This window comes from Dendrobium catenatum, unplaced genomic scaffold, assembly GCF_001605985.2.
Source record: "Dendrobium catenatum unplaced genomic scaffold, ASM160598v2 fragScaff_scaffold_1575, whole genome shotgun sequence".
Classification (NCBI taxonomy): domain Eukaryota; kingdom Viridiplantae; phylum Streptophyta; class Magnoliopsida; order Asparagales; family Orchidaceae; genus Dendrobium; species Dendrobium catenatum.
Window position 1 is genome coordinate 344,456 of NW_021320037.1, and position 17,250 is coordinate 361,705.

Below are 17,250 nucleotides of genomic sequence, written 5' to 3' on the forward strand. Positions count from 1 at the left end.
GAAGCGCTGCAGCAGCAGATCTGTGAGCAAAAAATGTCGGGTAGGAACCTATTTCGGGTTCGGTTTCGTGGCGGCCGGCGATTTACACGGATCACTTAGTTGCTGACGTGGCTACTCTAGAGCTGCATCGATTATGGGAGAAGTTATTATGTGTGGTGGTTGGACGAATAATGTCGTCTCGAGACTAACTAGAATGAGCCACGTCAATGGCACTGAGTCGTGGTATCGAGCTAATGGATGATGTGGTGCATTTTGATCGGTTCGAACAGCGTTCGACATCCACACATAATAATTAATTCGATGATGAACGGGCCAATTCAATAATTGCTTATATTTTAACTTTGCTATGCTACCCCTCCAAATATAGAAAATAATACAACAAAAACCAATGTTTTAATAGTGTTTTTGAACTTTGTGATCATAACCATGCCTCTCAAACAACTGAAAGATTTGAAGAATGTTAGACCTTTAAAGAAAACCACCGCACAAAGGGAGAATCCTTGAAATAATAGAAAATGTATAATCACAACCAAAATAGATCTGAAACACTTTCAAATTCTCCCTCTTTCTCTTCTCAATTCTTCCCCTCCAAGTCGAGAAATTATTATATACGAACACCGGATAGTCTGAAGGTCAACCATAACACGTCACGTCACTTGGTATCTAGCATCGGTACCGATCAAAAGTGATGTGGCATATTCTGATTGGCCTCCAAACAACGTCTGGTGTCCGCATGGAAGAATTTATCCTCCAAATCATGCAAAATGAGGGAGAGATGTCTAGGGTGGTGAGCTAATGAAATGGATTTAGATTTTTTAATATTTAAACTATCATTCTGGCCTAGTGTCATGGTGCCCACAGAGGAAAAAATGAATATTGGAAATTAGACTATTACATCCTCGAATCTAGATCATATTAGATTTCAACTTTGTGCAACGCTTATACACAAATTAAATGAAGATCAGAGGAATTAGAAATAATATTGTAATATTTTGAAGAGTTTATATCTAATATATGTAAACATGCACTATTAACATATCATAAGCTTAAAAATAGATTTAACCTAGCTTTTCAATAAATATAAATAAGATAAACTTTATTACAAGGATAAAAATAAATATAATAGTAGAGTTTAAGAATAGATAGAACCATATTTCTCTTGTAGTAGTAGATACAAACTCTCCTATCTTTTTTATTCTTCACCACTTTGCTCTCACACACACTCACTCCCTACTGGACCTTATCTAAGATTGAGTACAAATGATAAAATAGCACGCCCCCCTCATTAATTCAGCTATGCTATTTATATAAAAAAATAAATAACTAATAACTAATTCTGGCACCACGGTGCTCAATGAGGTAGCGCTACGACCCTCTTAAAATGAACTAACACTATGAAGTTGATAAAGTTCTCTGTAGTGGCGCCCTGACTAAATTGACGTGTCATTTTCTAAAAGCAATTAAATTAACTATTCTACTATGGTTCTTGGGTGATCTTGCAATGTGATGCTGGGTGAGCACTGTGGCATTGAAGACTTGTCATTATGACACCCTACTCTTTATTTTGAGGTCAAAAATAGGCGTTTAATGCCTCGACACTCCTAAGAATGGCACTACGATGCTGAGTCTTTTCTTCTTTTTTCATGCCTTTACTTTGAATTCTTTTTTTCTTTATAATAGTATAGAGTGAGGCAATTTAAAGCTAAAAAAAATAGCTTAAATCATAAAAAATTTACACTAACTATATCTTCATCCTCCCTAATTCTAAGTTTTTACACAATGCAAACCTAATTCATACTAAGAAATTATAATTATCTAAGTCATATTAATTTCTTTATTTTATTTGCTAGTCAACTTCTAACAAACTATACATTCCCATTTACAAAAATTAAATTCTTCTTAATTTCCCTATTAGACTCATAACAATATATTCACTATATTATTTAGTAGCAACCAACTTATAGTTTCTATTTTCCACATGATTTTTCTGGTCTTTGGTTCTTGATATGTTATTTCTTGACCATATCTACCTCAACATATCTAATTCATATATGTAGTTTGATTATGAAATTTAATTGGTATGGTTTTGCAGGAAATCCTATGATGTAAAAGAAATGGAATTTAAAATGAGAGAACATGAAATGTTTAATTTAAATTCAAGGAGGGAATAGAAGTTTTTGAAAATATTTATATGAAATATGATGACATAGATTTATAATGATAAAATAATATCTCAACTTTGACATTAAAAAAATGAAGGAATTGAATTATAATATTTTTTTGTGAAAAAAATGAACAAATAAGAAACATTCATATGGAATGAACATAGGCGAAATTGCATGCTATTGTTTTCTAATTTCTTAAAAGCATGTGTTTAATAATCTTTATTTTTGTAATAAAAATATATTTTTACTCATAGTAGGTCATGAATTTTGTATTATCATCTATGTCTATGTAGGTATTTCACAAGTGCCTAGAAGGCTTCAATAAGAAAACTCAGCCAAAGCAATCACATCATGCAATAAATGCACGCATAAGCATGGAGCATGATTCATTCTAGCTGATTGAATCAAATAGTCGACACAGACAATTGCCTAAGGTGAATCATATATATAGATTCATCCAAGCCATCGGGAATCCCACATCTTGGCAAAGGTAAACCTTTAAAGGCCACTATACATTGATTTGACCACTTTCAAACAAGTTAATGTCATAGACCAACACTAAGATACACAATCTTATGTAGGCCAAACATTCTTGGTGGATTTCTTTCAACTTCATTCGTAAATGTTAATTTCATTAAGTTACACTCTAACAAATAACTTTGGATAGGTAAAACATTCTTTGTATATTCCTCTATATATGCCTCTTCAACATAAGTTAATGTCATTAAACAACATTCTAACAAATAATCTTAGTTAGGTAAATAAATTTTATTGGATTAATTCTCTTGAGCACTTTCACACTGATAAATATCATTGAATAATACTCTGACAAATAACCCATAAATATCAAACATCCTTGATTGATTTCTCTAAATATCATCTACCACAAGTTAAGATTTGGGTGGACAAAACTTATAGCATAACTCTTCAGGGCCCTCCTTAACATAAAGAATGAACTGTTAAGCTCTGACAAATAACCTCATAAATATCAAACATCCTTGATAGATTTCTCTAAATATCATCCACCACAAGTTAAGATTTGGGTGGACAAAACTTATAGCATAACTCTTCAGGGCCCTCCTTAACATAAAGAAGGAACTTGGTTAAAAGTTTAGTATTGACAAAGCATGTCATTATTATATAAAGTATTAATCATGCCATAAAGAAAAAGAAGGCATTTGAAAGGTTTTATGAAGATTGGATCACTATTACACAAAGATCAATATTTCATAAATTATCATAGTTATTTTGAAAATCTTGAATGCAGTCAAACTTGTAATACTAAATATATCATTTACAAGAATTTTTTTTTTAATTGACATACAAAACTTCTAATTGATTGATATCACAATATTATTCATCAACATCATCAGATATTTTTGAAGCCGTCTAAATCCTTTAAACTCTCACCTCAACATCCAAAAGTTTTTATCTTCAATCTTGATTTTTGTAGAAATTTTGTTATATATGCTTTAACCTTATCTCATCTCATTTAATTCTAATGGCATCAAAGCCGGCATCGATGCTTAACACCAACAATATTGGCACCCAATGTTAATATATTCCAATAAGAAAATTGCGAAATCTTGAAGTTAGGTTTCAACAAAGAAACTTTTGCTCTAGCTATAACATATCTTAAGTAAACCTATGGTTTCAATGAAAATGGTGATGCTTGACATCACTAATGTTAACACTGAATGTCAAACTCCTTTGATATTATCTAAGTAGATCATTATATTTTCATAATGTTGGAGTAAGAAATTATATAAGACAATAGGAATATGTAGAGCTTTAAATTTTACTTCTAACAACATTGCACCATAAATTTCAATCATTTAATGCTACAATGAATCTTTTACAATGGTAAAACAATGAAGGAATCCTTTTTATAGAGAAAAATTACTTCAAAATTTGTCTGACTACCAAAAATAATTAGCACTTTTTGTAAAGGAAGATTATAGAACCTGATCGTATAAGATTTGTTGTTATTCCAATCGTGGGAGTGTTGTACAAAATTAATTTATATCTATATATTTCACCTTTCATATATCGTAAAAAAATGTTGCATCTTAGGCTTCGTTTGGCACAGTCTTGTTACTGCTTTCTAAATCAACTTTTTAATACAAAAATATTTTGAGCTAAAATTTTTGTATAAATTAAAAAAAAAAAAGATTAAGGAAGCTATCCATTTTAAATCTTAAACTAATCTAAAAAAATCTATAGACTCGAAAAAAAAAATTGCAACTTTTTTTGTTATAAATTATTAAAAAAAGTTTAAAAGAAACATTTTGCCTAATGGTGACATTGAACGCGAGTGGAATATAAGAGAAGAGAGAAGTGGTGACAAAGTGTAGAGCGGCGATGGAGTTTACACGGATGATGCATATATCAAAAGAGCTGATTAGTTGCAACCACACAAAATTCTCAAAACTTGATAAATTGAAGTCATTGGAGAGGGCAACAGACACTCATCGTGGCTATGTACAGTATGTAAGAAGGATATATTTTTGGGAGACATTTAGGCCAATTGTGACAAACTCATATGTATATCACATACATAAACTTTAAACTCAATACCTTTCAGTTGAAAGTCAAAGCTCCTAACCAACGTATCAAACTGACCTGCCTGTGCAAGGAGGTCAATCATAGGGAACCTTTCAGTTAAAAGTCAAAACTCCTAATCAACGGATCAAACTGAATTGCATGTGCAAGGAGGTCAGTTGCAACAAGAGTGATTGAGAGAAGAAATATAAAGAGTGATGGTCAAAGATTTGGCTAAACACGAGATTATTGTACAATTTATTATAGGGTACTTGCAAATGACCAAGACAAAATTGCAAACTCCATTACAAAAACAAATGACTTACTCACAGTTTCTAAATTGATTTTTTGGGATCCCTATACAACGACAATCTTGTTGTATTTCTATTATAAAAAAAAAAGGTTTTTATAATAAATTTTATTAGAATATGATAGTAATAAAAAAATATTATTTGATTTTAGAAATTAAAATATTCATAATAACTTAATTTTTTTCTCATATTAATTATATAGCAATCAGCTGCAACCCAAAGAGATTTATTTTTAGATATTATTAAATTTTCATCTTAAAAAAAATTCCTTTTAATTCAGAACACCATAAAAAAATGATTCATATAGGCAACTCATATAATGAGATAAAAAATTAATAATGCTATTATATTAATTTTTTTCACAATTGATTTAAAATTTTTTAACATTTGACATTGAAATTTAATTTTCTTAGATAAACTAAAATTTTGTAATTATATTTATTTTAAAAAATATAATAAATAGTAAATTTTAAGATATTTATATATACTTAATAAAATAAATTTAACATAAATTAATCAAATTTCATTTTTCATATCCATCCCCTATATAAGTGGAGAAATTATTACCTGTGAAATCCGAACGTAGCTCTCATTCAAATTCCAATGAAATGAAGCCACGTCATTTGTACACACCCTGTGTACGACTTATACACAGAATGTATATAAGAGTAATTTATACACATCCTCTGTACAAGTTATACACAAAATATGTATAAACCATATGATTTCATTTTGTTGGAGTCTGAATGAACTGTTGTGTTCGGTTCGCACACAGAATAATTTCTCCTAAATCCATTCTATAGTAATTGAGCATTTATTATGTGCGGTCATCAATGCTGTCAGGAGGTGAATTAGGATGCGTCACATAATCATTTTGTTGTATATCGTGACTATATAGTGTTTTGTACTGAGTGACATGATGCATCCGAGCAATAATTTACTTTCATAATTTCACCAAAATGTTTTTTTTTAATTTTTTTTAATTTTTTTTAATTTTTTTTTATAACTATACAGTCATAAACTCCTCTATCTCTTCCCAGCCTGTCCGTGTGCACTTACAGGCTGTCGTCTTACAGGTCCTGCCTACGCCTTTAAATAACCACTTCCCGTTTTTCTCTCCTCAGTCCGCGCTCCCCCTCGAGCTCCTCCTATTTCTATCGCTGCCCTAATCTACCGCAGGAGATCGCCGGACAATTCCCTTCACTTCTAATGGGATCATGCGTATCCTACGAGGCCACGGCGGTGGCCCCTGTAATGACGGCGAAGCTGATCCTCCCGGACGGCGACCTCCGCGAATTCGCGTGGCCTGTAAAGGCATCACATGCAATTCAGAAAGAAACCGATTGCTTTGTCTGCGACGCCGACGATATGGACTTCGACCGATTCGTGACGGCGATCCCCGCCGACGAGGAGCTCCGGCCAGGTCAGATCTATTTTGCTCTGCCGCGATCTATGCTTGGACAGCCTATGCCAGCCGAGAATCTTGCGGCGCTAGCGGTTAAGGCCAGCTCTGCGTTGATGAAGGCCGCGCCGGGACGAAATAGGGCGCTAATCTTCCCGGAAATGTGTTCACCGGCGACGACGGTGAAGACGACGGCGAGGAAGCGGAGGAATGGTGGGATGGGACGATGCTTTGAGACGAATTTGGGTGCGATTCCGGAATGAGTTGCAGGTGTGAAGGAGGTAAATGAGAGCGTCTTTTGGCGGGGAATGGCAAGGACGGACAAGGCGGTCCGCTGTGCCGCGGGGACGGGATTTACGGCGGATGGGAGTTGATTTGATAAGATATAGCACGGAGCCCAAAGGCGAGCGGCGAGGTGGAGATTGTTTGTGGATTTTGCGCTCTGCAGGAGCAGTTGCACCGCTTTTGTTTCAAAAATTTTCAAAAAAAAAATGATGCATTGAGACGGAGAGTTTTCATAATTAAGATTTATGATTTTTCAGTATTTTATAATCTTTGAAATATGTTGTTATCAGTTTCACAATTGTATGATGATCCAATCTCACTTCTAAAAAGGACAAATTCATAATAAAAAATAAAAATATATATAAGACATAATTCAAAATAAATTCTTATACCATATTATAATTTTGAAGTAAAAAAATTTAAAAGCTTTACATTCTATTTTATATTTTTAAATAATGTTGAATTATAACTAATTTGGAATTAAGTCAAATATTTCTTTGTCAATATATAACATTGGAGAATAACTAAATTAGTCATCATCTATTTTACTATGTAATTAATATTTAATTATTTTCATTGCAGATAATATTTTTTTAATTATAGTAGTGGCAACTGACAAAGTTATTGTCAAGATAATAAACTTGTAAACTAAAGAATATATAAATACTTTCTTAAAATTAATAATATATTTTATAAGATTAATAAGTCCATTCAAAGATGAGAACTCATCACGTGTACGTATATTAGGAATATATGTGAATAGTTAGTGTTCTACAGTTACAAGTTCAACTACAAAAAAATATGTTAAATATAATTCTACAAGTTGAATTAATTTTTTCTTATCATAAGCAAAAAAATGAATTACTTAGATTTGGTCACGAAATACAAGAAACAACTCAATACTAGCTTCAAAGAATCTATTATTTAGTTATTGAAGTTGCATATCAATAACAGTGTAAAAAAATCAACACAATAATAATGCAAATTTATTATTTATTCATTTCTACGTCCTAATCGTCGACAAGCCTTGAATATAGAATTCATATTAGGAACATCATCTTCAAAAATATTACAAAAGCGTGATACTTCATCCAATAAAAAATCTCATCCTATCTCTCATATTATCTGGGAGGTTATTAATATCAATATCTACATGTTCTTTCCTCTTCAAATAAAGGTCTATTTATTATATCCTAGAAAGAAAATTAGGACAAAGGAATACGACTTGTCAATAAGAAAATCATTTCATTATTATATTGACAAGAACATGACCACCAAATGAAAAAAAGAATAAATTGTTTTGAATGAAAATTGATTTTAAACAATATATACTGATGAATGTCATTATTATCATTAATTAATGATTTAAAAGCAATAAATTGCATATGTCTATCTCAAGACTTTTTAACTACTACAAACAATTCAATATAATAGATAATAATGTCAATGAACACCAAATTTGTTTGGAGCTTTGGCCATTTGAATATTGAAAAAAGTGAAAATTTCATGAACACTTAGCTGCGAAAATCATTGAAGATTTTCATGCCCACAACAGCCCCAATAGTCTTGTAGACATCAATAATAGCTTATCAATACTAGAATGGGCTAACTTGGGCAAAGCTACAGTGTGTACGGAACCACGAACGCCATTTTTTCCTTTGAGCAATCGAGCTTCGGCTTTCAGGTGGTAGTAGGGGAGAGTTGAGAAGCGAAGAAAACGCACTGGCTGTGCTTGCGGTTTGAATAGGTGCGTGAAAGGAGGTGTCTAGGAGTAATTATTCCGTCACGTTACCAAATGCATCCGGAAACCAATAACAAAATGCCACGTCACTAAAGTGCTCGGTACCGTGCTCGGTACACTCGGTATGCTCGGTATTTTCACCGGATGTAATAATTTTTGGTGTCTATGGCAAAAAAATTAGATGTAAGGGGGCAAATTATCAAACAACCCCAATTATAAAGAGTTTTTTAATTTGCCCGGGCAACAGACGATTCCGCCCTTGTATACATGTTTTGAAAAATAATAAATATATATTTTTTGTCATAAGTTTAATAAAATAAAAATGATAAAAATTAAGTGCCGAACAGTTGAAGATTAGTGAGAAGTTTTAAATTTTAAAAGAAAATTAAAGAACCTTTAATAATTAGTTAATTTATATTTAGTTTTAAGAAATAAATTTGTTTATATATATATATATATATATATAACTTTTAAAATTTAATTATTTGTGGAGCAGCTTCATTGACTTATAACTTAATAAATTTTTAGGAGTTCATAGCTTTAGTTCTGCGAGTCCAATCTCAGAAAATCTTAGGAGCATCTTGACCCTCTATTGGTCGAGTTGTGTAATTTTTTTTTTCATATCAAATAACATGCCCAATGTAAGGTGATTTGTTCAATTTAACACTTTGCTTGGGATGACTTTTTTGTTGTTTCTTAAGACAGTTTTTTAATAAAAAAATTAAATATTTCTATTAAAAAGTTATTTTTAGAAACAGTAAGAAAGCCGTTTCAAACAAAACCTAAGGCTTCGTTTGGGATGACTTTCTTTCTACTTCTTAAAGCAGCTTTTGGTACAAATATTTTTAATTTTGTACTAGAAAGTTGTTTTAAGAAGCAGAAAGAAAGCCGTCCCAAACGAAGCCTAAGTCTTCATTTGAGACAGCTTAATTGCTTCTTTCTTAAATAGCTTTCTAGTATACAAGTTTCTTGAATTAGAAAATTATACTAAAAAGTCGTTTTATAAAGCAATAAAAAAGTTGTCCCGAACGAAACGTAAATATATATATTTTACATTACATGGTGTTTGATTGTCACAATGATTGAGGGTCAAGCTCATCTCTTTATTCATTCAACCGTTAAGTATTGATTCTCACATTATTAGACTATATATTGGACAATGGCAAATATTGCATGATCATAACTAATAATTTAGATGTTGATAATATCTTTATTGAACCTGTCAATGGTATTAATGATAGGGTGTAAAAATTAGGTTTTGGGACAGGTTTGAGTCCAACATGAAATTGACTCGACCCAAACTCGACCTGATTCTAGAAATGGATCTTAAATTCGAACCCGGGTCTACTATACATATTGAACAATTAAAAAAAAAACTATTAACAGTATGGTTAGAGGAGCGTTGGATTGGGTCATGGTGTGAGGTCACAATGTGCGCATGAATGCGGGGTTGGCTGGCTGCGCGAGCGAGGGGCTTGGTCGTGGTGCTAGGTCGTAGCGGTGCGAGTGCGAGGCAAGGTCATGGTGCCAATGCGAGCATGGGGAGGGGGGTTGTGATGTGAGATTGGGCGGGGTCGTGCTATTATGCGGGAGATACCTAGGAAGTTCCAAATAGAGTTCGAGCTTTCGGGTTGACCCAAACCCATCCAAATTTACAGTATGGTTAGAATTTTACACCCGAACCCGACCCATTTCGCACACATGTTGACTCGAACCCAAAAGTTTTTGGTAGGGTTGAATATTAACACCCCTAATTAATGAGGTCTATTAAAAAACTAATAGCAGTCCATAGGATCAATTGATGGATCTTCCAGCCATGGTAAAGAGCCACCGCGAACAGCACGCGGATAGTCGGTAGTTTTGCTACCGGGCTGAAGGTTTCGCCATAATCAATGCCATATTCCTGCTGGTTGCCCTGTGCAACAAGACGAGCTTTGAATCGTGCTATCTTGCCATCGGAGTGCAGTTTAGTGCGGAACGTCCATTTACATCCTAAAACCTGAGCATTTCGTGGGGCTAGAACAAGCTGCCATGTATCCTGTTTTTGAAGTGCAAGAAACTCAGCTGCCATTGCATTGCGCCATTCAGGTAATTTGTTTGCCTCTGTGTAGCTGGTGGGATCGGAGTGGGAGGCCGTTTGATTGAACAAATTCATTCTCTGAATGGGCTTTAAAGAACCAGTTTTAGCACGGGTTACCATAGGATGCCGTTGAGGTGAATTAATCGGTATAGACGCGTGTCTGGACATGATAGATTGAGAGCTTAGAGATGCAAGGGAGTTGGTAGAGGACAATTCAGGATGTTGAGAGTGTTGAAGTGATGGTGTGAAGGTTGGTTTGGTCTGATGGCATCTGTTTTGATGCAAAGTAGATGACGGTATGAGAAAAGAGGGAGGTAGATCTTGCGAAGCAGGTGGAGATGTGTTATTATCTTTGAACGACAAGGGAAATGAAGTTTCAAGAAATTGGACGTGACGAGAGATGATGACACGATTGGTTTTTCGGTCAAGACACTTGAACCCTTTGTAGTTACTGTTGTATCCCAGGAAGACACAAGAGGTAGCACTTGGTTGCAGTTTGTGTCTAGAGTGATGAGGTAGAAGCGGGAAACATTCGCAGCCGAAGGTGAGAAGCGAGGTGTAATCGGGAGCGGTGTTAAACATGAGCTGAATGGGAGGAATGTTACTGGTGGTAGGTGTAGGCATCCGATTTATTAGATGAGCCGATGTAAGCACAGCGTCGGGCCAGTAAGATGGAGGCATAGACGCCGTGTGGAGAAGAGTTTTGGCCGTTTCAATAATGTGACGATGTTTGCGCTCGGCCGCGCCATTTTGCTCCGGCGTGTAGGGACAAGATAGTTGATGCTGGATTCCTTTTGTTTGAAGGAAATGTTGAAATTGACGATTTACAAATTCAGTGCCTCCATCTGTCCGAACAGCTTGAACCTGATGAGCAATATGTTTTTCAATAAATGTAATGAAGTTTATAAAAATTTTTGTAACATCTGATTTTAAAAGGAATGGAAAAATCCAAACATATCGTGAGTAATCATCCAAGATAAGCAAATAATAGCGAAAACCCTCTTTAGACGGAACTAGCGAGGGGCCCCAGACATCTGAATGAAGTAAAGCTAGAGGAGTTCGTTTGCGATTTACAGAATTAGAGAACACAAGTTTGTGGCTTTTACACGCCTTACAAGAGGTACAATCAATGTTCATATTTGAAATACAGAGAGAAGGGTAAGCGTGAGAAATAATATCAAGAATGCGTTTGTGAGGATGCCCGAGACGATCATGCCAGTTGAACTTCGACGTGTAGGTAGTGGAGAGAGCCTTCTGAACAGCATTGGATTTCTTGATCGAGATGGGATAGAGTCCAGCCTTACATGGTCCTTGAAGAAGAGTTTTGTGAGTCTGTAAATCCTTAACAAGAAAACCGTTAGGATCAAAGAGAATGGAGATGTAGTTATCATTTACAAGATTAGAGATTGAAATAAGATTATGAGAAATATTGGGTAGATGAAGAAGTTTAGAGAGCCGAAGCTTACGCTCAGGGGTAGGAAGAATTCCCATGCCAGAATGAGCAATGGGAATGGATCTTCCGTCCCCAACCAAGACGTGATCAGATCCTTGATATTGCGAGGATTGAACCAGATTTTCTGGTGCGTGTGTCATGTGAGACGAAGCGCCGGAATCAAGATACCATTCTGTTTATGCTTGATCTGAGGCCGCAAGAAGCGCTTGTCCGTTGTTGTTGGTGGGCTGAGACGAAGGTGTGATGTAATTTGGATTATGTCTGTGCCAACAGACATCCGCGGAGTGACCTCTTTTTGTGCAAATCTGACAGGTGAGCGAAGCTTTGGATCCTTGTTTAGAGGAACCAGGATTGACGGACTGTTGGCGACCTCTTCCTCGACGACTGCGACCACGATTGGCATATAGAGCAGTTTGGCTATCCGCGGTGATGGAATAGCGTTGAGAGTCTTGACGAATGTGAATTTATTCGCTAATCAGCATGGCATAGAGACTGTCCAGCGATAGCGGGGTTTGTAAAGTTCTGATTGCTGTTTTAAACGATTGATAGGGAGGCGGGAGCCCATTTAAGATATGAAGAATGATATCTTCATCATCAAGATTACACCCAGCGGATATAATCAGGTCGACTGTCTTCTTCATCTCCATAAGATATTCTTGCATGGACAGATTACGCATCGAAATGTTTTGTAGTTCGTTCTTGAGCTGCATGACTTTAGAACGATTTGCTGACTGAAAACGGGTTTGCAGAGCATTCTATATTTCGTGCGTGGCTTCCAGGTGCATTACATAAGGAAGCACTTGAGCGGAGATGGTAGAGGAAATTGCAGCAGCGAGATTTCTGTCTGTGAGTAACCACTTAGTGTTTTCAGGATCAAGATCCGTCAGATCAGAGTCGGACATTGTGGACGAAGGAGGTTCAAGAAAGGATTCAAAGCCATTCGCCTTAAGCAGCTTGGAGACCTGATTTCGCCAGATGGGATAATTTTCCATAGATAATTGGTGAGGAACCAGAGATTTGATATTGGAAATGATAAATTTGAGAGATGGGTAGAGAAGAGGCTTGTCGGATGTGTCGCCGAGAATCGCCGTCGTGCTGGACGAAGCCGCCGCGGACGCAGAAGAGGCCATGGAGAGGCGGAGAAGAGCTCAGAACCGGCCTGCGTCTGATACCATAAAGAAGCAGAGCGGAAGATCTTGAAGAACGAAGAGAGGAAGAAGATGAACAGTGAAATCTTATTGTCATTAGTCAGCTGTACAAAGCTATATATAGATATTCTAATAAGTAGATACACGTGTAAGCTAGGTATTGGTTGTAATTACAAATAGAGTTTAGGCAGCTATAACAGAGGTTGCTAATAATCATTAGGCTCGAAATACAACCTTGAATTTGAAAAAGAAATCAAATTCATAATCAAAGAATTAAAGAAATTAGTTCATGAACAAAAGAAAATCCACCCCCCATCTTTAGGAACAAAGGAAAATCCACTACCATCTTTTATAAGTTCTTTATTAAATGAAAATCATGAGGACAAAATGATAGCATTGCTTTTTAAGGATTTAAGGATTATTTTTTTTGGATTTAAGAAGAAATATTTAGTTTACCTTAGGACATAGACTTCCAACAACGTAATTTGTCCTAATATTGTTGTAGTTAATTTTGAGAGATTTAAATAAGCCTTGTCCAAAAAATGAGGTCTTGTTATGCTTATAACAAAGCTTATGGGTGATAGTATCTCTTCTCATACAATATTCTCTACTATGTATGGGTTATCTAGTTATAATCAAGTTCAAATGAATCATGAGGATTAAAATTTTACTACATTTAAATCATCATGAGGATATAATTAAAAAGTAAATGTCATTTAGCCTTTAGAATATTAGTGCCACCTATTAGTCAACCACGATCATAATCTTCAATGATCACATCCATAATCAAGTGTAGCTTTATGTTTATAGCCTTGTAGTCAAAATTACTTAAAAAGTGAATCATTTTCATTTCTTAAGGATTATATTTGAATGGATTTGCCACTATGACCACAAAATCAAAAATCTAAGGTGAATCTTTGGATTGACTTTAGAGAAGTTACTTGGCTTCATGGTACGACACTGTGGAATTGAAGTTGTCCTAAAAATCATATTAGAGGCAAAATCTCTTAAGAGTATTGTAAAATTAAGATTGTTCAAGATATTTTTGCATATCTAAGATAATTCATTTCAAATTTATCTGGATGGTGAAGTCTTTATAGCTTCATTTAAGAAAGATTTCAAATTCTATTTGGATGATAGCTGTCAATTTTTTTTAATAACATAAAAGCTATATAATGTTTTCTCTAGTGTTGGTTTCCCCCATAGATAAGAAGCCAGTAATTCCTTACATAGTTGCCTTATATAAATCTCATACAGCTCTTTTGGCATAAATTAATGTTGGAAGAAAATAAAATGTTTTATATTACTTAAGCCATTGTTTAATTCCAACCAGAATGAATTACACTCCTATTGAAAAGAATTATCTTGCCATGATTTTGTTGCTAAAAAGATTAAAATTAATATTTTATCTAACAAAAATATATTTAATTTATAAAATCAACCCATTTTAATATCTTATGACATATCCATTGTTGTGGAAACATTTAGCTTGATGGTATATGATTTTATATATCATGTATACACCAATGTGTTGTGAAAAGTCAAGCATTTGTTAACTTTATAGTAGTACTCGAGTTGAATGTAAAGACAACATCAAATGATATATTTTTTTTTTTTAGATATATTAGGAGTTTAAAGAACTAGTAAGGTCTTGTTTGGGATTTATATTTTGATGGCATTGCTTATTCTAAAGAGATAACACTTATGACTACAACCAACATGGTAGAACCCACTAATATAAAACAAAGCATTGAAGGATGAATTTTTTTATTTTAGCAATGTAGGAGGAGATGAATTAATTTATAAGAAATGATGTATAGGAGTTAATAGCTAGACCTATTGATTAGTGTTGTAGAGAAAAATGGGTATTCAAGAATAAATTTAATGACTATGGACCAATTTTTAGGAATATGACTAGGTTTGTTACAAAGAGATATAATCAAATGGAAGGGATAGATTTTGAAGAAACCTTTGCCCCAGTAACTAGATTAGAAGCCTTCAGGATACTGTTAGCAACTTAGCATTCCCTTTTTTTAAAAGACTTAAAACTATAACATATGGATGTGAAGAGTACGTTTCTGAATGACATAATTAAAGAAGATGTGTACGTAGAATAGTCCCCATGATTTGAGAGTTCAACATTCCCTAATCATGTGTACAAGCTTAAAAAGACACTATACATATTAAAATAGGCACATAAAGCATGAAATGATAGGTTTAGCACTTTTCTCCTAAAAAAATCCTTTGTCAAAGACATAGTGGATACCACATTATTTATAAAGAGAATTAGAAGTTATACATTGATTATTCAAATATATATGGATGACATTTATCTTAAGATTCATTGATGATAATCTTTGTAAAGAATTTTTATCAATCATGAGTAGTAAGTTTAAAATGAGTATGATGGATAAGTTGATGTACTTTCTTCGATTCAACATTAAACAAAGAGAAGATGAGAACTTCCTAAGTCAAACAAAATAGACAAAAGAAATGTTAAGGAAATTCAATATGGAAGGTTTTAAAACATAAACACACCCATGAGCTTGACCACCTAGTTAGATAGGGATCATGATGAAAAATTAATTAACCAAACCAAGTTTAGAGGGATAATAGGATCTTTAATTTATTTGATTGTAAATAGACCTGACATTATGTTTTGTGTTTGCTTATACTCTAAGTTTCAAGCTAACCCTATGGAATTTAACATAGGCACTCAGAATTTAGGTAGCCGATATTCTAAAAATATTTTAACATTTAAATTAGTTGGATACTTAGATTTATATTTTATAATTGAAAGATGGATAAAAAAGGAACACAAGGAACTTGCCAATTCATAGAACAATCTTTAGTTTTCTAGTTTAATCGAAAACAAAATCCCATAGCCATATCCATTACATAAGATGAGTATTTAGTTGCAGGAAGCTATGTTACCCAAGTCCTTTGGCTGAAGTAAAAACTTCTTGATTTTGAATTATAGGTGAATATCATCCCCATCATGTGTGACATTATAAGTGTGATTTATATAACTAAGAATCTGATTCAACAATTTCACTCTGAACATATTGATCTGAGATATCTAAAGTGCTAGAGACCACATGGATAAAGGCGATGTAAACATACAACTTGTAGACATAGAGAACCAATTTGCATATATTTTCATGAAACCTCTAAGTTATGAAAAAATTGGTGCACTTAAAACTAGATTGAGGATCATTGATATAACTGCATAGGTAATTGGGATAGATGCATGCCTATTATGTGTGTTTATGTTTATGTTTTATTCTTTATTTTTATGTGGTTGTGTTACTTTCTTTTTATTGTGTTTATTTCTAGTTTATGTGTTGATGTATTTATGTTGTTTATTATTGGTGTGTCTATTGTTAGCTTATGTGTTTGAGAGTTTATGTTGGTTTCTTCTTGTTGTATTTTATTTCTAGTTTTTATTGTATTTTTATTTTTAGATTTTATATTATGTGTTGTGTGGAAGTGTTTCTGATCATATCTAAACCTTAAAAAATTCTTCACTTTGTATTGTATGATAAATATAGTACAGGACAGTTTTGGGTCAATAGTTATCATTTTAACTATTTGATATGATCATTATTGTTTATCATATATATTATATGATTGACTCATAATATAATATGATTACTTTAAATATGCAGTCATACAAATGACTCATCGAGATGATAAAAAAGTTAAAGATCATATTATACAATCCACATTCATATTGGATAATTTGACCATTGACTTTATGATCCTGATTGGATAGATTAGATGCTCTTAATCAGATAGTACCATCTCTCAATCATACAATATGAAGGACCCAAGGTTATATGTTGAGGTTTATTTCCACTTATAACTCACACCTTTAAATCATCAATTCCCTAACAAGAACCTTTCTCTTCCCTTTATGGTGCAAGCGAGGCAAGTTATGCTTCAAAAGACCCGAGCTAGATGACCACTTCCAAAGTCAGGAGGATCAAGAAACATATGAAAAATACATAAATGCCTTAATCACTGACTTTACAGTGCTAGATCAAGAAAATATGTCATACCACTTACTAGACTTATGTCATTTTCTTCATGTTGTATTTTGTTTCTAGTTTTTACTTTGTTTT

At 33.8% G+C, this 17,250-nt stretch overlaps 1 protein-coding gene across 1 annotated transcript; it reads left to right on the forward strand.

Moving 5' to 3' along the window:
• Positions 1–6,153: 6,153 nt before the first annotated feature.
• Positions 6,154–6,922, forward strand: LOC110116466. Its single transcript, XM_020850031.2, has one exon. The coding sequence runs from the start codon at positions 6,227–6,229 to the stop codon at positions 6,680–6,682; it is 456 nt and encodes a 151-aa protein (XP_020705690.1). The 5' UTR covers positions 6,154–6,226; the 3' UTR covers positions 6,683–6,922.
• Positions 6,923–17,250: the final 10,328 nt, after the last annotated feature.

Coding starts and splice junctions, on each gene's coding strand:
- LOC110116466 (XM_020850031.2), top strand. CDS start 6,227: ATGGGATCATGCGTATCCTACGAGGCCACGGCGGTGGCCCCTGTAATG.